Here is a 24,450-nt window from a genome sequence, read left to right on the forward strand (position 1 = left end):
GTTTATAGGCGACAAAACGATGGAGAGCCACAAATGGCACCCAAAAATAAACGATTAGGGTGGGGGGGGCCCCCCACCACAGCAACCACCTCACAACCTCCCCTGCTCAGGAGAGGGCAAGTGAATCCCAGCCGGGCAGCCCGCACACAAGAAGCTCAACTCTCCACCAGACAGACGCGAGTTTCCTCCGTCACACATAGTAGGGACACCACTCTGCTGGGACTGTGCAATCAGCAACAAGCCGTGGAAGGGACCACGGGGGGGGGGGGGGGGTGTTTAGGAGGCCTCACTGCCTCCCATTTGTCAGGACAGTGGGGGGGGGGGGTAACACAAGGATTTAGCCACCCACTAAAGATCCCTGTGGACAAGGAGATTAGGAACCGGGCTAAAATCTGCTAGTGGTATTATTAACGCATAATTTGTCATTAAATAAAACCTAAAGGACGTTAAAAATATATTTGTAAAATGAGAAAAGTAGCATAACTTATGCGGAGGTCTAGCCGAAAGGGGGCGGCTGAACAAAATATATCTTTGGCAGGAAGTAGAACCTGTGGCGTCCATGTGTTTCGGTTCTGTCCCGTCGGATACAGCTCCTCCGCACGGTCAAACTAAACCACAGGTGTTCAGCGACACACACACAGCAACGCCTCGGCTATTAACACTTTGACGTCCCCTCCCTCGTTAAGTGGCGGCGGCGACGGCAGCAGCAGCAGAAGTCACCTCGACGGCACAAACCGCGGCTCGCGCGTCCTCACGGCTTCCAAGCCGCGGTCGGCCGTCGGGTGGCAGCCGCTCCCAACGAGTCAGCAGGACGGGGGGGATGCTGGTGGGGGGATACTGGTGGGGGGATGCTGGTGGGGGGATGCTGGTGGGGGGATGTTGGTGGGGGGATGCTGGTGGGGGGGATGCCGGTGGGCGCTCGTTGCAGCGGTCACGCGATCGTGCCAAACGAGCGGCACGGAACGGCCGCGACCCAGCGCCGCCGCTATCGAGCGGCGTGCGCAGGCGGTGCAACTACACCAGGGTCCTCCCTGGGCCAGAGGGGCCCCGGGCTAGAGACGGGATGGGCCGGTGGGGGGAGGGGGAGGAGGAGGGCATTTTGATGGGCGGGGGAGGGCCCCGTATTGTTCCTTGCACCAGGATCTGCACCGACCACGCGAGGCCCACGTGGCCGTGCGTGACGCCAGGACGCCAGGAGGGCAGGAGGGGGGCGGAGGCGTGGGGCGGGGCGCTTCAGCGCGCTTTGCTTTCCTGGTAGCGGATGAAGCGCGCCAGGTTCGTCCGCACGTTGGTGAGCACCAGCAGCTGCTCCGGGGAGCAGCTCCTCCTGCCCTCGCTCTTCATCTGCACGCACGCGGGGGCATCACCAGCAACATCACCGCCATCGCCACTAACACCGCCAGCACCTACATCACCATCGCCACCACTCACATCATTACCATCACTGTCACCACCGTCGCAAGCATCACTGACCTCATCGGCATCATTCCCATCACCATTAAAAACATGTTCTTTGGTAAACATCAATAGGATGCACGTTCCCTGTGTCTTGACCACCATCATCCCCCCCCGGATCCACCACACTGCACCGATCTGTCACTGCCATTATCACCCACCGCCACCAACAACAACCGCCACCAACAACAACCGCCACCAACAGCTGGTGGCGACGTCACCACGGCGCTTGAGGCCACGTCAAGTGTCGAAGGCTCGCTGCCGGCAGGAGGTCACGGAACAGACCCAGGTGCCACGGGTCGACTGAGTGAGACGACTGACAGATGCACCACCTGTGCGCCCCCCCCCCCCCACCCTGCTGTGCCAACTCTCTGCGTTTTAGCCGCCAGGCTCGAACGCCACCACCACCACCGTCACCATCGGCGCGCACCACCCCGAGCCTCCCCCCTCTTCCCGTGTCCCCCCCCCCACGTACCCTGGCCTTGAACGCGGGCGCGAGGCCGCGGAGGGCGGCCGCGAGCCCCATGGCACGGGCGGCGAGGTCGGCGTCATCTCCGTGGGCGAACACGTCGAACAGCGCGTCCAGGGCCTCCCCCGACACGGGGAGGCTCGCGTCGCGCGCCGCCACCCCCAGCAGCACCGAGCCCAGCTCCTGGCGGGAGACACGCACGGCGGGGGGGGGGGGCGGGAGACGCGGTGGGGGTTAGGGGACACGGAAAGACGGGGAGGCTCGCGTCACGCCCTGCCACTCCCATCAGCACCCAGCCCACAAGGGTTAGGGGACACGGGGACGCACAGGGAGACGGGCTGGGGGGTAAACAGACAAGCGTGTGGGTTGCGCGGAGCGTCGTGCCGGCAGGTGTGGTGGCGGTGTGTGGAGCGTATTGTGTGTTGTGGTGGTGGTGGTGTACGCAGTGAGTGGCGGTGTGGAGTGTATTGTGTGTGTTGTGGTGGTGGTGTGGAGTGTATTGTGTGTGTGTTGTGGTGGTGGTGGTGTGAAGTGTATTGTGTGTGTTGTGGTGGTGGTGGTGGCGGTGTGGAGTGTATTGTGTGTGTTGTGGTGGTGGTGTGGAGTGTATTGTGTGTGTGTTGTGGTGGTGGTGGTGTGAAGTGTATTGTGTGTGTTGTGGTGGTGGTGGTGGTGGTGGTGGCGGTGTGGAGTGTATTGTGTGGTGGTGGTGGTGTGGAGTGTATTGTGTGTGTGTTGTGGTGGTGGTGGTGGTGTGAAGTGTATTGTGTGTGTTGTGGTGGTGGTGGCGGTGTGGAGTGTATTGTGTGGTGGTGGTGGTGGTGGTGTGGAGTGTATTGTGTGTGTGTTGTGGTGGTGGTGGTGGTGTGAAGTGTATTGTGTGTGTTGTGGTGGTGGTGTGGAGTGTATTGTGTGTGTTGTGGTGGTGGTGGTGGTGTGGAGTGTATTGTATGTGTGGTGTGGTGGTGGTGATGGCGGTGTGGAGTGTATTGTATGTGTGGTGTGGTGGTGGTGGTGGTGGTGGTGGTGGCGGTGTGGAGTGTATTGTGTGGTGGTGTGGTGGTGGTGGTGTGGAGTGTATTGTGTGTGTGGTGGTGGTGGTGGTGTGGAGTGTATTGTATGTGTGGTGTGGTGGTGGTGGTGGTGGTGGTGGCGGTGTGGAGTGTATTGTGTGTGTGTTGTGGTGGTGGTGGTGTGGAGTGTATTGTGTGTGTTGTGGTGGTGGTGTGGAGTGTATTGTGTGTGTGTTGTGGTGGTGGTGGTGTGAAGTGTATTGTGTGTGTTGTGGTGGTGGTGGTGGTGGTGGTGTGGAGTGTATTGTGTGTGTTGTGGTGGTGGTGGTGGTGATGTGCAGTGTATTGTGTGTGTTGTGGTGGTGGCGGTGTGGAGTGTATTGTGTGTGTTGTGGTGGTGGTGGTGTGCAGTGTATTGTGTGTGGTGTGGTGGTGGCGGTGTGGAGTGTATTGTGTGTGTTGTGGTGTTACTGGCGGTGTGCAGTGTATTGTGTGTGGTGTGGTGGTGGCGGTGTGGAGTGTATTGTGTGTGTTGTGGTGGTGGTGGTGCTGGCGGTGTGGAGTGTATTGTGTGTGGTGGTGGTGGTGCTGGCAGTGTGCAGTGTATTGTGTGTGGTGTGGTGGTGGTGGTGGTGCTGGCGGTGTGGAGTGTATTGTGTGTGTTGTGGTGGTGGTTGGAGTGGAGTGTATTGTGTGTGTTGTGGTGGTGGTTGGTGTGGAGTGTATTGTGTGTGTTGTGGTGGTGGTTGGAGTGGAGTGTATTGTGTGTGTTGTGGTGCTGGCGGTGTGGAGTGTATTGTGTGTGTTGTGGTGGTGGTTGGTGTGGAGTGTATTGTGTGTGTTGTGGTGGTGGTTGGAGTGGAGTGTATTGTGTGTGTTGTGGTGGTGGTTGGAGTGGAGTGTATTGTGTGTGTTGTGGCGGTGTGGAGTGTATTATGTGTGTTGTGGTGGTGGTGGTGCTGGCGGTGGTGGTGTGGAGTGTATTGTGTGTGTTGTGGTGGTGGTGGCGGTGTGGAGTGTATTGTATGTGTGGTGCTGGCGGTGGTGGTGCTGGCGGTGTGGAGTGTATTGTATGTGTGGTGTGGTGGTGGTGGTGGCGGTGTGGAGTGTATTGTGTGGTGGTGGTGGTGCTGGCGGTGTGCAGTGTATTGTGTGTGGTGTGGTGGTGCTGGCGGTGTGCAGTGTATTGTGTGTGGTGTGGTGGTGGTGGTGTGGAGTGTATTGTGTGTGTTGTGGTGTTACTGGCGGTGTGGAGTGTATTGTGTGTGTTGTGGTGGTGGTTGGAGTGGAGTGTATTGTGTGTATTGTGTGTGTTGTGGCGGTGTGGAGTGTATTATGTGTGTTGTGGTGGTGGTGGTGCTGGCGGTGGCGGTGTGGAGTGTATTGTGTGAGTTGTGGTGGTGGTGGTGCTGGTGGTGCTGGCGGTGTGGAGTGTATTGTGTGTGGTGTGGTGGTGTGTGGTGTGAAGTGTATTGTGTGTGTGGTGTAGTGGTGGTGGTGGTGGTGGCGGTGTGGAGTGTATTATGTGTGGTGGTGTGGTGGTGGTGCTGGCGGTGTGGAGTGCCGTGCCTGCAGCGTGGTGGCGGTGCCTCTCTGCCGCGACAACTCTCTCCCCACCACCCCGAGGATGCCGACCGTGTTGAGGCGCACGCCCTCGTGCTCGCACCGCACGCACGCCTCGCACAGCGCCAGCAGCTGCTGCACCGACATGCACTGCAAAGACAAAGATCCCCCGTGTAGCCTTTAACAGGCCGTTGGGGCAAGTGCCGAGGGGGCGATGCGGCCGGCGCCACGCCCGGCTGCCCAGTGCTGATGTTGACACACCACACCAGGTACTACAGTCAAGTCCTCGCTAAACGCGCGTTCACGCGACGCGTATTCGCTATGACGCGATTCTTCTCCGAGGAAACACTTTTCGTACAACGCAGAACGCTCGCCACTGTAACGTGGAACACTCGCCGCTTTAAAACGTTTTCCGAGCGGTCGATGGCGACGACGAACTACTTTCTCCTGAGCTGCGCGGCAGAGCGGTACGGGAGTTGTGGGTCCACGCGCGGAACGACACGGTACATGGCGGCGTAGCCCTCATCTCAGTTCTTTGTGCAGACCCTACGCCTTCAACCTCACACCACCACCCCCCACTAACTCCACCCATCGCCCCTCCGCCACCACTCACTCCCACCCACTACCATCACAAGCAACCACCACCACCACCCACCGTCATTCTCAGGCAAGTGACATTTTGTTGTATTTTTATTTTATAATTGCTACATTTAATATTGCCATCTAGGCCTTTCGCGACCAACAGATCACGAAAATACAAAATGTGGCCGTTAAACATCGCCGCCACCACCACCCGACACCTAGATTATGGTTGGCCCAAGTAGGCACAAACGACCAAAGTTAACACGGAGGGTTTATTTTTAAATCCTTTATATTAAGTTCACTTGCTTGCTTGCTTGCGCGCTTACGACCGTGCAAATCTTTCGGTCATTTTTTAACCCACTTCCCGTGATCCAATCGAGCTGACATTTTCCACACAGACTCGTTGTGCGTGACAATTTATGTTCGTGAAAATTTTTTTCCAAAATGTTACACTTTTTAGGACAAAAATATTATATTTAATTACCAATTGCTTAATGGTGCAATGCAATCATCTGACCCATAGGTGGCAGCCATCTCAAGCCAGAGGACGAGAGGACTCTAGCCGCCACGCATATAAAGGATTTATAGTGAAAAACTTTGTTTTTACGGGTTATACTTGTTCATTAATCGCGCAGTTACCTCGGACGAAACCCGTCGGCCAACTGCCACTTGAGAACCCGGTTTCAGTCACGGCCGAGGCCTGGCGAGGCCCGGACTCGAACCCAGACTCCTCCGACCCGGCCATTATGAACCCCCCCTACCCAACACCCCCCCCCCCACCTCACCTGGGGGATGTCCTTGGAGGCCATGACGTGGAGCAGCGCCCTCACCGCTCCAGTGGCCGCCTCCAAAAACTCCGTGGCCTTGGCCAGATCTGCAGGTCGCAGAGACAAAGGTTCACCGTGCGGCCTTCAACGGACTGTTGGGGCAAGTGCTGTTAAGCGGAGCAGCTTTGAAGGCCGGCAAGGCAACACGAGGGGGTGGCCACCGCGACCGACTGCCAGTGCTAATTTTTACACACTGTACCGGGTACTCATTTTTAAGACTGAGTTGACCTAGGGGAAGGCCCAGGACCAGTTCAGATAATCGTCGCTGGTGTTGGCCGTGAGCGACAATCGCCCTCGGCTCGCCAAGTTCGCAGCGCGGCGCGCTAACCACTGCACCGCCGCTCGTCTCAATGGCAGACATACGCACGCAACTGGCACGTACGCACTCAAAGACAAGCAGACGGACAGGCACGCGCAGACACACGCACGACGCTGCCCGTACCCACAGCGGCCAGCCCCCCCCCCGCCCTCCCCACCCCCCCAGGGTCCCCTAGGCCTCACCGCTCGCACTGAAGAGGAGCGACGCGAGGCGGCGCGCCAGCTCCTGCAGCGCAAGCGGCCCCCCCAGCGCCTCCTCGTCCAGCGAGCCCAACATGTTCTGCAGGCAGGTGAGGGCCCGACACTGGATGCACTGCAGCCTGCACACACAGAGACACACGGACACGTGGAGACACAGGGACACGTAGAGACACGGGGACACGTGGAGACACGGGGACATAGGCACACACAGGCAGCTGAGAGCATGAGACTGGATGCACTGTGGCCTGCACACACAGAGACACAGGGACACGTGGAGACACGGGGACACGTGGAGACACGGGGACACGTGGAGACACGGGGACACGTAGAGACACGGGGACACGTGGAGACACGGGGACATAGGCACACACAAGCAGCTGAGAGCACGAGACTGGATGCACTGCAGCCTGCACACACAGAGACACGGGGACACGTGGAGACACGGGGACACGTGGAGACACAGGGACACGTGGAGTCTCCCCAGCGGTGATATTTACACACCACACCCGGACCTGGGGAAGGCTCAGGACCGGTTCAGATAATCGCCACTGGTGTTGGCTGTGAGCGGGAATCGAACTCGGGTCCGTTGGTATTGTTGTCATTTTCTGACCTGTGTCTTCTGGATATCTGCTCCAGTCTAAATAAGATTCTGATTCCGACGATTCTGTAGCGCAGCCCGCTAACCACCATACAAAGGCGAAGATCCCCCGCATAGCCTGCAACAGACTGTTGGGGCAAGTGCGGTTAGCGAGGCCGGCAATGCACACGAGGGGTGGGTGGCCAGCATCCCCATGTATCCCCCGCGCAGCTTCACTGCCCGATGGTGATGGAGGCACAGACGCTCACTTGGTGAGGAGCGGCTTCCACTCCGGGTTCTTGAGGCAGACGCCGACGCCGCTCTCCTCTGGAAACGCGCTCTTCTCTATCACCTGTGCGTGTTGTCACACACACACACGCACACACACACACGCACACACACGTACAACCACGTTCACACGCGCCACAAACAAACAAGACAAAGACTCCCCGTCTAGACTGAACAGACTGGTGGGGCAAGTGCTGTTAGCGAGCACCTATCAAGGCCGGCACGGAACACGAGGGGGTGGGTGGCCAACACCACGCCCGGCCGCCTTTGTCTCCCCAGTGGGGATGTTTACACACCGCACCAGGTACTCATTTTGAGGCCCATAATCGTCACTGGCGCTGGCCATGAGCGGGAATCGAACTCGGGTGGCTGGGTTGGAAGGGTAGCACGCTACCCGCAGCACTACCGCTCCCCGCACACGCACAGGCCCGCACACGCGCCCACACACGTGCCCACACACGTGTCCACACACGCGCACACACAAGTAGACACACAAGCAGACACACGCGCCCACACACGCGCCCACACACGCGCACACACAAGCAGACACACGCGCCCACACAGGTGCCCACACACACGCACACACAAGCAGACACACAAGCAGACACACAAGCAGACACACGCGCCCACACACACAAGCAGACACACGCGCCCACACACGCGCACACACAAGTAGACACACAAGCCCACACACAGGCAGACACACAGGCAGACACACAAGCAGACACACGTGCCCACACACGCGCACACACAGGCAGACACACAGGCAGACACACAAGCCCACACACCCCGCGATGGGCGAGTGCCGTACCTGGCCCACGATGCCGTGCCTCAGCAGCGCGCCGTGGACCTCGGCGGACAGGCAGAGCGGCGAGAGTAGCGCCTCCTCCTCCTCCTCGCCGTCCACGCACGCCGCCTCCTCGCTGCTGCCGTCGTTGCTGCCCACCTCCTCCCACTCCTCCTCCTCCTCGTCGTCCGGCCCGTCTGGTCTCGCGAGACACACACAGCGGATGGAGAGGCGCAGCAGCGAACGCGGCGTCCCCTCCACCGCTCCGCACGCCGGCGCCGATGCGGGCGGCAGAGGTCGCAATCGGGTCGCAACCGGGTACCCGATACCCGTACCCTACCCGATACCCGGCTACCCGTTTGCGACCCTGGTGCGGCCGGGTACGGGTACGGGTAGACCGTGAGTCACTGGTGAGTCACCGTTTGTCACTCATTTCCCAACGTCTTGTCTCTTCTCACAATTCAAGTTCTTAGAATCAACCCACCTGCGCCTGCAACATGGCTTCATCCCAGAGGTCGCAATCGGGTACCCGATACCCGTACCCTACCCGATACCCGGCCGGGTACGGGTAGCCGGGTATCGGGTAGGGTACGGGTACCCGTTTGCGACCATGGTGCGGCCGGGTACGGGTAAGGAATCAAAACCCGTTTGCGACCTCCGGCGGGCGGCCGGCATGGAGCCGGCGCTCACGAGTCGCCGAGCCGGCGCCGCTGAGAGCCTGGGTTCGAATCCGGGTTTCGGCCCGCTGCCCGTAGCTAATCCGGCTTCTCGAACGTGTCGTGGGGGAGTTGATGGACTCAAAAAACAATGACATTGTCAAAATGTTTGTTTTGGGTTGGACCGGCAGGTGCGGGACGCCTCCCAACACAGCAGGGTTTGCGGAGAAACACAGCGTCTACCGAGCGAGCGGAGCAAGAGGTCTCAGAGGTAGCTGTGATATCAACTTGCACGGCCTGTTCTCTCGCTACGGAGGTCAACGTGCGCTGCGTCTCGTGACATGACGCCACCAGCCCCCACCCCCCCCCCTCCGCACCCCCCCCCCGCAGGCCGCGCACCATCGCTGCAGCACATGTTGACGAGGATCTCCAGCGCAGTCTGCTGCGCCGACAGCAGCGCCATGACCTCCACCAGCGCCGCCTCGCTCGGCTGCTCGCACAGACGCACGCACGCAGACACGCACACGTGCGCAGGGACGCACACAGAGACACGGACACGCACACAGAGACGCACACACACGCAGAGACGCACACACACGCAGACATGCACACGTGCGCAGGGACGCGCGCGCATGCAGAGACGCGGACACACACACAGAGGCACACACGTGCGCAGGGACGCACTCATACACGCACGCAGAAACCGCACACACACAAGAGATGCACACACGCACAGAGACACGCGCGCACGCACAGAGACGCACACACACAGACACACACACACATGCAGAGACGCACACACACGCATAGTCACGGACACCATCAATTGAAGCGACCCGATCGTGCAGGACCTATCATGGCCAAGTTTCGACTCCCAAGGCTATTTGGGGGGCGAATGTATTCCCCGTGTCATCGGACGCACGTTTCTCCCCCGTACCGAGTCTTCGAAAAACGAGTGCGGTGCGCTGAACGTTGCGAGCGCGTGCGACGAGATCTATTGACGCCGGGCACGAGGCTGAGAAACATCACCACCATCCCGAGCCTGGCAGGGCCCGGCTGAGGCCACCGAGTCACCGTGGGGCCCGGCAGGCTCCAAATCACACGACGGGGCCACGTCGCAATCGGACTCAAACCTGCAGGGAGATTCTAGACTTGAAGCTTTCGTGACTGCAAGGATTCATATTCTTAGGTTTTTTCGGTAAAGTCACGTAGGTAAAAAAATTAAAATTAATAAAAGTAAAATAAAATAAAAATCACGACGTTTCAGAGGCAACACAAGCTTCCGTCTTCAGGTGGAACCGTCACAGCCACGACAGCTGTATCAAGTAAATGAGAGATTACAAAAGCTACCACTCCGTATATATAATGGTTGAAGAGGGGAAGGGCCAAGTACGGCACACTTTTTATTAATATGGTAAGGTGAGGCTTAAGACTAAGAATAGACTGCATAACAAAAGACTGAGCCTTTGTTATGGAGAGGTACGATTTGTGACTACGCCTGGCCTACATAACAAAAGTGTGAAAAAAGAAAAAAAGAAACCTGGTAAAACAAAACTGGCTGTCCATCAAAAACCTGTAATAGTTGTCTGTCAAATAAGATGGTCCAAATAAGATTATTTGCCAAACCGATCAGGAACGCGGCGAAGGTGAGGACGCGGCGCGAGCGGTGGGCGCCGGCGCGAGGGAGGCACCGGCAAGAGGTCGGAGAGGTCATCGCCGCTGCTCGGAGGCCTTGCGTCCCCGGTGGCTGCGCTCGGCTCAGCCTCCATGTCAGCCTCGTCCTCCTCCTCCTCACCACCACCGTTCTCCTCCTTCTGCTCCTCTTCACCACCGCCACCGCCACCACCTCCACCGCCACCTCCACCGGCCTTCCCCTCGCCACCTTCGTTCTCCTCGTTGGCCTGGTCCACCACCACCTCGCCGCAATTCTTCCTCTTCGAGTGTCTCTTCGCCTGCCCCGGTGCCTGTCGGTGGCAGTCAGGAGACCCGCGGCTCTCAGCAGCTCCACTCTCACTCGCAAAGACGCACACGCAGGCGCAGTGGAGACGCAGTGCAGACACAGAGACACAGTGGAGACACAGAGACACAGTGGAGACGCAGTGCAGACACAGAGACACAGTGGAGACGCAGAGACACGCAGGCGCAGAGACACAGGGACACGCAAAGCAGGGAAACAGTGGAGACAGACACACAGTGGAGACACAGTGGAGACACAGTCGAAATACAGAGACACAGTGGAGGCACAGAGACACAGTGGAGACAGTCTAAATACAGAGACACAGTGGAGACAGAGAGACACGCGACGCAGAGACACAGTGGAGACACAGAGACACAGTGGAGACACAGAGACACAGTGACACAGTGGAGACAGTCTAAATACAGAGACACAGTGGAGACAGAGAGACACGCGACGCAGAGACACAGTGGAGACACAGAGACACAGTGACACAGTGGAGACACAGAGACACAGTGACACAGTGGAGACACAGAGACACAGTGACACAGTGGAGACACAGAGACACAGTGACACAGTGGAGACACAGTGGAGACACAGAGACACAGGGACATGTGCAGACACAAGGATTGAGACACGCACAGGCAGGCGAGAGCACGACACTGGATGCACTGCGGCCTGCACAGAGACACACGCAGAGACACAGAGACACACGTAGAGACACAGAGACACACGCAGAGACACAGAGACACACGTAGAGCACACTCAACCACAAAGAGGACAAAGGTCCCCCGTGTAGCCTGAACAGACTTTTGGGACAAGTGCCCTTAGCGAGCACCTACGAAGGCCGGCACGGCACGCCAGGGAGTGGGAGGCCAGCACCACGCCGGGCCGGCTTTGTCTGCCCGGTGCCGACGTTTGCACAGCTACACCGGGTACTCATTTGAGGCGGAGTCGACCTAGGCGAGGCCCAGGACCGGTTTCAGATCATCATCACCGGTGTCGGTACGCCGTGAGCGGCAATCCAACTCGGGTCGCCGGGTCCGTAGCGCGGCGCAGCGCTCACCGGCGCAGCGCTCACCGGCGCGCTGGCCGCTGCGCACGGCACAATTCCATTCTCCGCCTCCCGCCGCGACACGATGACCCGTCGCGATTCAGGGGCGCGAGTCGAGTCACGTTTAAGCGTCAACTCCGCGGCTCTCGCGGGAGTGAACGGGGTGGGGGGGCGGGGGCGATCGCGGGTCGCGGGTCACGCCACTCACTTGGTTGCGAGCGACGGCACCGCCGCCACCGACTCCGTTCGCCCGGCCTTTACGCCGGCGCTCGCCGACGCCGGAGGTTTCGGGGCCCGGCGGGGCCGGCGGGGCCTCCAGGGCGGCGAGCGCGGCCCGCGCGTCCAACGCCAGCGCGTCGCTCAGCGCGCTCACGACAGCGCTCAGCGCCTGGGCCAGGCTGGCGCCGGGGATGGCGCTCTTCACGTTCCACAGGAAGCCTGCGTCACGCGCGCACAGAGACAAAGATCCCCCGTGTAGCCTTTAACAGACTGTCGGGGCAATTGCTGTAAGCGAGCACCTATGAAGGGAGTGCCTGTGCAGGGAGTGGGTGTGCAGGGTGTGAGTGTGCAGGGTGTGAGTGTGTAGGGAGTGGGTGTGTAGGGAGTGGGTGTGCAGGGTGTGAGTGTGTAGGGAGTGGGTGTGTAGGGAGTGGGTGTGCAGGGTGTGAGTGTGCAGGGTGTGAGTGTGTAGGGAGTGGGTGTGTAGGGAGTGGGTGTGCAGGGTGTGAGTGTGCAGGGTGTGAGTGTGCAGGGAGTGGGTGTGTAGGGTGTGAGTGTGTAGGGAGTGGGTGTGTAGGGAGTGGGTGTGTAGGGTGTGAGTGTGTAGGGAGTGGGTGTGTAGGGTGTGAGTGTGTAGGGAGTGGGTGTGTAAGGAGTGGGTGTGTAGGGTGTGGGTGTGCAGGGAGTGGGTGTGTAGGGTGTGAGTGTGTAGGGAGTGGGTGTGTAGGGAGTGGGTGTGTAGGGTGTGGGTGTGCAGGGTGTGAGTGTGCAGGGAGTGGGTGTGCAGGGAGTGGGTGTGTAGGGTGTGAGTGTGTAGGGAGTGGATGTGTAGGGAGTGGGTGTGTAGGGTGTGAGTGTGCAGGGAGTGGGTGTGTAGGGAGTGGGTGTGTAGGGTGTGAGTGTGTAGGGTGTGAGTGTGCAGGGTGTGAGTGTGCAGGGAGTGGGTGTGTAGGGTGTGAGTGTGTAGGGAGTGGGTGTGTAGGGTGTGGGTGTGTAGGGTGTGAGTGTGCAGGGAGTGGGTGTGTAGGGTGTGAGTGTGTAGGGAGTGGGTGTGCAGGGTGTGAGTGTGCCGGGAGTGGGTGTGTAGGGTGTGAGTGTGTAGGGAGTGGGTGTGTAGGGAGTGGGTGTGTAGGGTGTGGGTGTGCAGGGAGTGGGTGTGTAGGGAGTGGGTGTGTAGGGTGTGGGTGTGCAGGGAGTGGGTGTGTAGGGTGTGGGTGTGTAGGGAGTGGGTGTGTAGGGAGTGGGTGTGCAGGGAGTGGGTGTGCAGGGAGTGGGTGTGCAGGGTGTGAGTGTGTAGGGAGTGGGTGTGCAGGGTGTGGGTGTGCAGGGTGTGGGTGTGTAGGGAGTGGGTGTACAGGGAGTGGGTGTGCAGGGTGTGGGTGTGTAGGGAGTGGGTGTGCAGGGAGTGGGTGTGCAGGGTGTGGGTGTGCAGGGTGTGGGTGTGTAGGGAGTGGGTGTGCAGGGAGTGGGTGTGCAGGGTGTGAGTGTGTAGGGAGTGGGTGTGCAGGGTGTGGGTGTGCAGGGTGTGGGTGTGTAGGGAGTGGGTGTGTAGGGAGTGGGTGTGCAGGGTGTAGGTGTGTAGGGAGTGCAGGGAGTGGGTGTGTAGGGTGTGGGTGTGTAGGGAGTGGGTGTGTAGGGAGTGGGTGTGCAGGGTGTGAGTGTGTAGGGTGTGGGTGTGTAGGGAGTGGGTGTGCAGGGTGTGAGTGTGTAGGGTGTGGGTGTGCAGGGTGTGAGTGTGCAGGGAGTGTAGGGAGTGGGTGTGTAGGGTGTGAGTGTGTAGGGAGTGGGTGTGTAAGGTGTGAGTGTGCAGGGAGTGGGTGTGTAGGGTGTGGGTGTGTAGGGTGTGTAGGGAGTGGGTGTGTAGGGTGTGAGTGTGCAGGGAGTGGGTGTGTAGGGTGTGGGTGTGTAGGGTGTGTAGGGAGTGGGTGTGTAGGGTGTGAGTGTGTAGGGAGTGGGTGTGTAGGGTGTGAGTGTGTAGGGTGTGGGTGTGTAGGGTGTGAGTGTGCAGGGAGTAAGTGTGCAGGGTGTGAGTGTGCAGGGAGTGGGTGTGTAGGGTGTGGGTGTGTAGGGTGTGGGTGTGTAGGGTGTGAGTGTGTAGGGTGTGAGTGTGTAGGGTGTGGGTGTGTAGGGTGTGAGTGTGCAGGGAGTGAGTGTGCAGGGTGTGAGTGTGCAGGGAGTGGGTGTGTAGGGAGTGAGTGTGTAGGGAGTGGGTGTGCAGGGAGTGGGTGTGCAGGGTGTGAGTGTGCAGGGAGTGGGTGTGTAGGGTGTGAGTGTGCAGGGTGTGAGTGTGCAGGGTGTGAGTGTGTAGGGAGTGGGTGTGTAGGGTGTGAGTGTGCAGGGTGTGAGTGTGCAGGGTGTGAGTGTGTAGGGTGTGGGTGTGTAGGGAGTGGGTGTGCAGGGTGTGAGTGTGCAGGGTGTGAGTGTGCAGGGAGTGGGTGTGTAGGGAGTGGGTGTGCAGGGTGTGAGTGTGCAGGGTGTGAGTGTGCAGGGAGTGGGTGTGCAGGGAGTGGGTGTGCAGGGTGTGAGTGTGCAGGGTGTGAGTGTGCAGGGTGTGAGTGTGCAGGGTGTGGGTGTGTAGGGTGTGAGTGTGCAGGGAGTGGGTGTGCAGGGTGTGAGTGTGCAGGGTGTGAGTGTGTAGGGAGTGGGTGTGCAGGGAGTGGGTGTGCAGGGTGTGAGTGTGCAGGGTGTGCAGGGAGTGGGTGTGCAGGGTGTGAGTGTGCAGGGTGTGAGTGTGCAGGGAGTGGGTGTGTAGGGAGTGGGTGTGCAGGGTGTGGGTGTGCAGGGTGTGGGTGTGTAGGGAGTGGGTGTGCAGGGAGTGGGTGTGCAGGGAGTGGGTGTGCAGGGAGTGGGTGTGCAGGGTGTGGGTGTGTAGGGAGTGGGTGTGCAGGGAGTGGGTGTGCAGGGAGTGGGTGTGCAGGGTGTGAGTGTGTAGGGAGTGGGTGTGCAGGGTGTGGGTGTGCAGGGTGTGGGTGTGTAGGGAGTGGGTGTACAGGGAGTGGGTGTGCAGGGTGTGGGTGTGTAGGGAGTGGGTGTGCAGGGAGTGGGTGTGCAGGGTGTGGGTGTGCAGGGTGTGGGTGTGTAGGGAGTGGGTGTGCAGGGAGTGGGTGTGCAGGGTGTGAGTGTGTAGGGAGTGGGTGTGCAGGGTGTGGGTGTGCAGGGTGTGGGTGTGTAGGGAGTGGGTGTGCAGGGTGTAGGTGTGTAGGGAGTGCAGGGAGTGGGTGTGTAGGGTGTGGGTGTGTAGGGAGTGGGTGTGTAGGGAGTGGGTGTGCAGGGTGTGAGTGTGTAGGGTGTGGGTGTGTAGGGAGTGGGTGTGCAGGGTGTGAGTGTGTAGGGTGTGGGTGTGCAGGGTGTGAGTGTGCAGGGAGTGTAGGGAGTGGGTGTGTAGGGTGTGAGTGTGTAGGGAGTGGGTGTGTAGGGTGTGAGTGTGCAGGGAGTGGGTGTGTAGGGTGTGGGTGTGTAGGGTGTGTAGGGAGTGGGTGTGTAGGGTGTGAGTGTGTAGGGAGTGGGTGTGTAGGGTGTGAGTGTGTAGGGTGTGTAGGGTGTGAGTGTGCAGGGAGTGAGTGTGCAGGGTGTGAGTGTGCAGGGAGTGGGTGTGTAGGGTGTGGGTGTGTAGGGTGTGGGTGTGTAGGGTGTGAGTGTGTAGGGAGTGGGTGTGTAGGGTGTGAGTGTGTAGGGTGTGGGTGTGTAGGGTGTGAGTGTGCAGGGAGTGAGTGTGCAGGGTGTGAGTGTGCAGGGAGTGGGTGTGTAGGGAGTGAGTGTGTAGGGAGTGGGTGTGTAGGGAGTGGGTGTGCAGGGAGTGGGTGTGCAGGGTGTGAGTGTGCAGGGAGTGGGTGTGTAGGGTGTGAGTGTGCAGGGTGTGAGTGTGCAGGGTGTGAGTGTGTAGGGAGTGGGTGTGTAGGGTGTGAGTGTGCAGGGTGTGAGTGTGCAGGGTGTGAGTGTGTAGGGTGTGGGTGTGTAGGGAGTGGGTGTGCAGGGTGTGAGTGTGCAGGGTGTGAGTGTGCAGGGAGTGGGTGTGTAGGGAGTGGGTGTGCAGGGTGTGAGTGTGCAGGGTGTGAGTGTGCAGGGAGTGGGTGTGCAGGGTGTGAGTGTGCAGGGTGTGAGTGTGCAGGGTGTGAGTGTGCAGGGTGTGAGTGTGCAGGGTGTGAGTGTGCAGGGTGTGAGTGTGCAGGGTGTGGGTGTGTAGGGTGTGAGTGTGCAGGGAGTGGGTGTGCAGGGTGTGAGTGTGCAGGGTGTGAGTGTGTAGGGAGTGGGTGTGCAGGGAGTGGGTGTGCAGGGTGTGAGTGTGCAGGGTGTGCAGGGAGTGGGTGTGCAGGGTGTGAGTGTGCAGGGTGTGAGTGTGCAGGGTGTGAGTGTGCAGGGTGTGAGTGTGCAGGGAGTGGGTGTGCAGGGTGTGAGTGTGCAGGGTGTGAGTGTGCAGGGTGTGAGTGTGCAGGGTGTGAGTGTGCAGGGTGTGGGTGTGTAGGGTGTGAGTGTGCAGGGAGTGGGTGTGCAGGGTGTGAGTGTGCAGGGTGTGAGTGTGTAGGGAGTGGGTGTGCAGGGAGTGGGTGTGCAGGGTGTGAGTGTGCAGGGTGTGCAGGGAGTGGGTGTGCAGGGTGTGAGTGTGCAGGGTGTGAGTGTGCAGGGTGTGGGAGTGCAGGGTGTGAGTGTGCAGGGTGTGAGTGTGCAGGGTGTGGGAGTGCAGGGTGTGGGTGTGCAGGGTGTGAGTGTGCAGGGTGTGAGTGTGCAGGGTGTGAGTGTGCAGGGTGTGAGTGTGTAGGGAGTGGGTGTGTAGGGTGTGAGTGTGTAGGGAGTGGGTGTGCAGGGTGTGCAGGGTGTGAGTGTGCAGGGTGTGAGTGTGCAGGGTGTGAGTGTGTAGGGAGTGGGTGTGTAGGGTGTGAGTGTGTAGGGAGTGGGTGTGCAGGGTGTGAGTGTGCAGGGAGTGGGTGTGCAGGGTGTGAGTGTGCAGGGAGTGGGTGTGCAGGGAGTGGGTGTGCAGGGTGTGAGTGTGTAGGGAGTGGGTGTGCAGGGTGTGAGTGTGTAGGGCGTGGGTGTGCAGGGTGTGAGTGTGCAGGGTGTGAGTGTGTAGGGTGTGAGTGTGCAGGGTGTAGGTATGTAGGGTGTGCAGGGAGTGGGTGTACAGGGTGTAGGTGTGTAGGGTGTGCAGGGAGTGGGTGTGCAGGGTGTGAGTGTGCAGGGTGTGAGTGTGTAGGGAGTGGGTGTGCAGGGAGTGGGTGTGCAGGGTGTGAGTGTGTAGGGTGTGAGTGTGTAGGGAGTGGTTGTGCAGGGAGTGGGTGTGCAGGGAGTGGGTGTGTAGGGTGTGCAGGGTGTGCAGGGTGTGGGTGTGTAGGGTGTGGGTGTGTAGGGAGTGGGTGTGTAGGGTGTGTAGGGAGTGCAGGGAGTGGGTGTGTAGGGTGTGAGTGTGCAGGGAGTGGGTGTGTAGGGTGTGTAGGGAGTGCAGGGAGTGGGTGTGTAGGGTGTGGGTGTGCAGGGTGTGGGTGTGGGTGTGCAGGGTGTGGGTGTGTAGGGTGTGCAGGTAGCGTGTACATGGTGTGTGCGTGTGCAGGGGTTTGGGGTCACGCAGGGAGTGAATGCGGGGAGCGTGTACGCGGCGTGTGCAGCGTGAGAGTGCAGCGTGAGGGTGTGCAGGGCTTGCGCAGTCACCGGCTACGAGCGTGCGCAGCAGGCTCCGCTGGGCGCCGGCGCTGCCGTTGTGCACGCCAGCGGCAGGCAGCAGCAGCGCCGGCTCCAGCGCGGCGAGCGCCGGCGCGGTGAGGCTGCCCGCCAGCTCCACGTTGTCCTCTGCCACCGTCTGCAGGCACTGAGCTGCGGGGCGGGTGGCGGGGAAAGGGCGGTCACTCCCGGGCGCCATCAGCACCACCGTCATCAGCACCACCGCCGTCATCAGCACCACCGCCGTCATCAGCACCACCGTCGTCATCAGCACCGTCGCCATCATCAGCACCACCGTCGTCATCAGCACCACCGTCGTCATCAGCACCACCGTCGTCATCAGCACCACCGTCGTCATCAGCACCACGGTCGTCAGCACCACCACCATCAGCACCACCGTCATCAGCACCACCGTCACCATCAGCACCACCATCATCAGCACCACCGTCATCAGCACCACCACCGTCATCAGAACCACCACCGTCATCAGCACCACCACCGTCATCATCAGCACCACCACCGTCATCAGCACCACCACCGTCATCATCAGCACCACCACCGTCATCATCAGCACCACCACCGTCATCAGCACCGTCGTCATCAGCACCACCACCGTCATCATCAGCACCACCGTCGTCATCAGCACCACCACCGTCACCAGCACCACCACCGTCATCATCAGCACCACCGTCATCATCAGCACCACCACCGCCATCAGCACCACCACCGTCATCAGCACCACCACCGTCATCAGCACCACCACCGTCATCATCAGCACCACCACCGTCATCATCAGCACCACCACCGTCATCAGCACCACCGTCATCATCAGCACCACCGTCGTCATCAGCACCACCACCGCCATCATCAGCACCACCACCGTCATCAGCACCACCACCGTCATCATCATCAGCACCACCGTCGTCATCAGCACCACCACCGTCATCATCAGCACCACCACCGTCATCAGCACCACCGTCGTCATCAGCACCACCACCGTCATCAGCACCACCACCGTCATCAGCACCACCGTCATCATCAGCACCACCACCGTCATCAGCACCACCACCGTCATCAGCACCACCGTCATCATCAGCACCACCACCGTCATCAGCACCACCACCGTCATCAGCACCACCGTCATCATCAGCACCACCACCGCCATCAGCACCACCACCGTCATCAGCACCACCGTCGTCATCAGCACCACCGTCGTCATCAGCACCACCACCGTCATCAGCACCACCACCGTCATCATCAGCACCACCACCGCCATCAGCACCACCACCGTCATCAGCACCACCACCGTCATCAGCACCACCGTCGTCATCAGCACCACCACCGTCATCAGCACCACCACCGTCATCAGCACCACCGTCATCATCAGCACCACCACCGCCATCAGCACCACCACCGTCATCAGCACCACCGTCGTCATCAGCACCACCACCGTCATCAGCACCACCACCGTCATCAGCACCACCGTCATCATCAGCACCACCACTGTCATCAGCACCACCGTCGTCATCAGCACCACCACCGTCATCAGCACCACCACCGTCATCAGCACCACCACCGTCATCAGCACCACCACCGTCATCAGCACCACCACCGTCATCAGCACCACCGTCGTCATCAGCACCACCACTGTCATCAGCACCACCGTCATCATCAGCACCACCGTCATCATCAGCACCACCACCATCAGCACCACCACCGTCATCATCAGCACCACCACCGTCATCATCAGCACCACCGTCGTCATCAGCACCACCACCGTCATCATCAGCACCACCACCATCATCATCAGCACCACCGTCGTCATCAGCACCACCACCGTCATCAGCACCACCGTCATCATCAGCACCACCGTCGTCATCAGCACCACCACCGTCATCAGCACCACCACCGTCATCATCAGCACCACCACCGTCATCAGCACCACCACCATCAGCACCACCACCGTCATCAGCACCACCACCATCAGCACCACCACCACCATCAGCACCACCACCACCACTACCACCATCAGCACCACCACCATCACCAGCGTCGTCATCAGCACCACCACCATCACCACCGCCATCATCAGCACCACCACCATCGATTATTAACAATAATAATATAATCATTATGATTAACAGAGCATGTTTGATATTGGCGCTATCATTCTTACAATGCAAGGCTATCAAGAAGGACAAAGATCCCCCGTATAGCCTTGACAGACTGTAGGGGCAAGTGCTGTTAGCGAGCACCGATGAAGGCCGGAACCTGTACACGAGGGGGTGGGTGGCCAGCTCCACGCCCGACCACCTTTGTCTCCCCAGTGGCGATGTTTACACACCTCACCAGGTACTCATTTGAGGCCGAGTCGACCTAGGGGTGGCCCAGGACCGGTTCAGATAATCGTCACCAGGTGTTGGCCGTGAGCGGGAATCGAACCTGGATTGCCGGGTTCATAGCGCAGCGCGCTAACCGCTACACCACCGCTCCCCACATCAAGAAGGCACTGTTTCACAGACACTGCCCGCAGTAGTTTGACAGCAGGGGACCGATGTTGCTATGTCTACTCCCAATTGAGTAATTTTGCCGTGTTATTTTTCAAATATGCCAAATTTGCACCACGATGGCCTCCTCTTATCGAATGACGTCACGGGGATCTAGAACATCCACTGTGAAGCTGATAGCGAGTGTGTTTTTACGTTCAATGCCACACAACCATTGCAGTATTAACCAGGGCGGACTGCCGCATTCGAACCGCGGACCTCTGCAACAAGAGGCGAGCGCGCTACCACTGGGCCCCCGTCAACGCCCAGGCCATCAGCGCAGAGCCATCTGCTGCTAATATTTCTTTCATGCGGCTGTGAAGAGCAACTATTAGAGACGCAGTTGTGATGAGTTCTGAGAGTTGGTTAATTGCTGACCCAGCCAGCCACTCACCCAGCCAGCCACTCACCCAGCAACTCACCCACCCAGCCACTCACCCAGCCAGCCACTCACCCAGCCAGCCACTCATTCACCCAGCCAGCCACTCACCCACCCAGCCACTCACTCACCCAGCCAGCCACTCACCCACCCAGCCACTCACCTAGCCAGCCACTCACCCACCCAGCCACTCACCCACCCAGCCACTCACCCACCCAGCCACTCACCCACCCAGCCACTCACCCACCCAGCCACTCACCCACCCAGCCACTCACTCACCCACCCAGCCACTCACCCAGCCACTCACCCACCCAGCCACTCACCCACCCAGCCACTCACCCAGCCAGCCACTCACCCAGCCAGCCACTCACCCAGCCAGCCACTCACCCAGCCAGCCACTCACCCAGCCACTCACCCAGCCAGCCACTCACCCAGCCAGCCACTCACCCAGCCAGCCACTCACCCAGCAACTCACCCACCCAGCCACTCACCCAGCCAGCCACTCACCCAGCCACTCATTCACCCAGCCAGCCACTCACCCACCCAGCCACTCACTCACCCAGCCAGCCACTCACCCACCCAGCCACTCACCTAGCCGGCCACTCACCCACCCAGCCACTCACCCACCCAGCCACTCACCCACCCAGCCACTCACTCACCCACCCAGCCACTCACCCAGCCACTCACCCACCCAGCCACTCACCCAGCCAGCCACTCACCCAGCCAGCCACTCACCCACCCAGCCACTCACCCACCCAGCCACTCACCCACCCAGCCAGCCACTCACCCACCCAGCCACTCACTCACCCACCCAGCCACTCACTCACCCACCCAGCCACTCACCCAGCCAGCCACTCACCCAGCCAGCCACTCACCCATCCAGCCACTCACCCACCCAGCCACTCACTCACCCACCCAGCCACTCACCCAGCCACTCACCCACCCAGCCACTCACCCAGCCAGCCACTCACCCACCCAGCCACTCACCCACTCAGCCACTCACCCATCCAGCCACTCACCCACCCAGCCAGCCACTCACCCAGCCACTCACCCACCCAGCCACTCACTCACCCACCCAGCCACTCACTCACCCACCCAGCCACTCACCCACCCAGCCACTCACCCATCCAGCCACTCACTCATCCATCCACCCACCACCAACCCACCCACCAACCAAACCAACCCAACCACTCAAACACCCACCAACTTAGCCAACCACCACACCAGCCACACAGCCACCCGTGTATATTTGGCGCAGTGTGAAGTTATACGCTCCGCGGTTTGCAGCCGAAGCGCTAATGGTGCCAATACATGGTGCCATCCCCACCACATGGAAATGTGTGTGTGGGTGTGTACGTGTGTGTGTGTACGTGTGTGTGTACGTATGTGTGTGTACGTGTGTGTGTGTGTGTATGTGTGTGTGTGTACGTGTGTGTGTGTAGGCATGTGCGTGTGAATGCAATAGTGGAGCGATTAGCGAGCCAAGCTATGGACCCGGCGAGCAGAGTTCGATTCCCGCTCAGGGCCAACAACACCTGCGATGAATATCTGAACCAGTCCTGGGCCTCCCCTAGGTCGACTCAGCTTCAAATGAGTACCTGGTGCGATGTGTAAACATCGCCACTAGGGAGGCAAAGGCGCTTGGACGTGGTTGCTGGTCACCCCCCCCCCCCTTCGTGTGCCGTTCCAGCCTTCAATAGGTGCTACACGCTAACAACACATGCCCAAATAGCCTGTCAAAGGCAATACGGGGGATCTGTGTGTTTGTAGTGTGTGTCAGTCGACCCGTGGCACCTGGGTCTGCCCCGTGACCTCCTGCCAGCAGGCGTTCGACACTTCACGTGGCCTCAAGGTGCACATGGCCTGGCACAAGCGTCGTGGTGACGTCACCGCCACTTAGTGGCGAATGGCGGTTGTTGTTGTTGTGTGCGTGTGTGTGTGTGTGTGCGCGTGTGTGTGTGTATGTGTGTGTGTATGTGTATGCGTGTGCGTGCGTGCGTGTGCGTGCGCGTGTGTGTATGTGTGTCTAGTGTGTGCGTGTGCGTGCGTGTGTATGTGTGTGTGTGCGTGGTGGGGAGCGGTAGTGTAGCGGTTAGCGCGCTGCGCTATGAACCTGGCGACCCGGGTTCGATTCCCGCTCACGGCTAACACCAGTGACGATTATCTGAACCGGTCCTGGGCCTCCCCTAGGTCGACTCAGCCTTAAATGAGTACCTGGTGCGGTGTGTAAACATCGCCACTGGGGAGACAAAGGCGGTCGGGCGTGGTGCTGGCCACCCACCCCCTCGTGTACCGTTCTGGCCTTCATAGGTGCTCGCTAACAGCACTTGCCCCTACAGTCTGTTAAGGCTATACGGGGGATCTTTGTTTGTTTTGTGTGTGCGTGTGTGTGCGTGTATGTGTGTGTGTATGTTTGTTTGTATGTGTGTGTGTGTGTGCGTGTGTGTATGTGTGTGTGTGCGTGTGTGTGCGTGTGTATGTGTGTGTGTATGTGTGTGTATGTGTGTCTAGTGTGTGCGTGTGTGTGCGTGTGTGTGCGTGTGTGTATGTGTGTGTGTGTATGTGTGTGTACGTGTGTCTAGTGCGTGTGTGTGTGTGTGAAGGCTGCACCTGCAGCGATGGCGAGGGACAGGTGCTGCTGGTGCCATCTCACAAACTGCAGCAGCGGCGGCAGCAGCGCCTCCTTGTTGAACACGGAGACGGCACGAGCACTGCTCTCACTGCACACAGCGCACGCACCGTGGACACACGCACACACGTCGTACACACACATGGTGTACACACACACACACGGTGTACATACACACACGGTGTACACACACACACACGGTGTACACACACACACACACGGTGTACACACACACACACGGTGTACACACACACTGCACACATCGAGGACACACGCACACACGTCGTACACACACATGGTGTACACACACACACATGGTGTACATACACACACGGTGTACACACACACACACGGTGTACACACACACACACACGGTGTACACACACACTGCACGCACCGTGGACACACGCACACACGTCGTACACACACACGGTGTACACACACACACACGGTGTACACACACACACACACGGTGTACACACACACGGTGTACACACACACTGCACGCACCGTGGACACACGCACACACGTCGTACACACACATGGTGTACATACACACACACGGTGTACACACACACACACGGTGTACACACACACACACACGGTGTACACACACACACACACGGTGTACACACACACACACGGTGTACACACACACTGCACACATCGAGGACACACGCACACACGTCGTACACACACATGGTGTACATACACACACATGGTGTACACACACACACACGGTGTACACACACACACACGGTGTACACACACACACACACACGGTGTACACACACACTGCACGCATCGAGGACACACGCACACACGTCGTACACACACACGGTGTACACACACACACATGGTGTACACACACACTGCACGCATCGAGGACACACGCACACACGTCGTACACACACACACTGCTCGCACCGTGTACACACACACGATGTACACACAGTCTACACACACATCGTACACACACACTGCACACACGGTGTACACACACACACGGTGTACACACACACACGGTGTACACACACATGGTGTACACACAGTCTACACACACACCGTACACACACACTGCACACACGGTGTACACACACACACGGTGTACACACACACACGGTGTACACATGGTGTACACACACACGTCGTACACACACACACACACATCGTACACACACACTGCAAGCACTGTGTGCGCACACACGTGGTCTACACACAGTCTATACACACACAGTCTATACACACACATCGTACACACACAGTGTACACATGGTACAGACT

The 24,450-nt window shown here is 59.4% G+C and overlaps 1 protein-coding gene across 1 annotated transcript in view; it reads right to left on the reverse strand.

The window, feature by feature from the left end:
• Positions 1 to 4: 4 nt before the first annotated feature.
• The window catches only part of HEATR3 (HEAT repeat containing 3), a 29,971-nt gene continuing 5,525 nt past the window's right edge, over positions 5 to 24,450 (reverse strand). Inside the window, exons 5-16 of the mRNA XM_078882101.1 lie at positions 23,148 to 23,257; positions 17,604 to 17,765; positions 11,953 to 12,182; positions 10,428 to 10,700; positions 9,136 to 9,226; positions 8,105 to 8,277; positions 7,275 to 7,357; positions 6,411 to 6,547; positions 5,868 to 5,956; positions 4,507 to 4,650; positions 1,931 to 2,107; positions 5 to 1,344 (exon numbers count right to left, since the gene is read on the reverse strand). Of these exons, the coding sequence (XP_078738227.1) occupies positions 1,234 to 1,344; positions 1,931 to 2,107; positions 4,507 to 4,650; positions 5,868 to 5,956; positions 6,411 to 6,547; positions 7,275 to 7,357; positions 8,105 to 8,277; positions 9,136 to 9,226; positions 10,428 to 10,700; positions 11,953 to 12,182; positions 17,604 to 17,765; positions 23,148 to 23,257 (1,780 nt within the window). The 3' untranslated portion in view covers positions 5 to 1,233. The remainder of the gene's footprint in view (positions 1,345 to 1,930; positions 2,108 to 4,506; positions 4,651 to 5,867; positions 5,957 to 6,410; positions 6,548 to 7,274; positions 7,358 to 8,104; positions 8,278 to 9,135; positions 9,227 to 10,427; positions 10,701 to 11,952; positions 12,183 to 17,603; positions 17,766 to 23,147; positions 23,258 to 24,450) is intronic.

The sequence above is a fragment of the Lampetra fluviatilis genome, chromosome 63 (genome assembly GCF_964198595.1).
Source record: "Lampetra fluviatilis chromosome 63, kcLamFluv1.1, whole genome shotgun sequence".
In the NCBI taxonomy this organism is placed as follows: Eukaryota; Metazoa; Chordata; class Hyperoartia; order Petromyzontiformes; family Petromyzontidae; genus Lampetra; species Lampetra fluviatilis.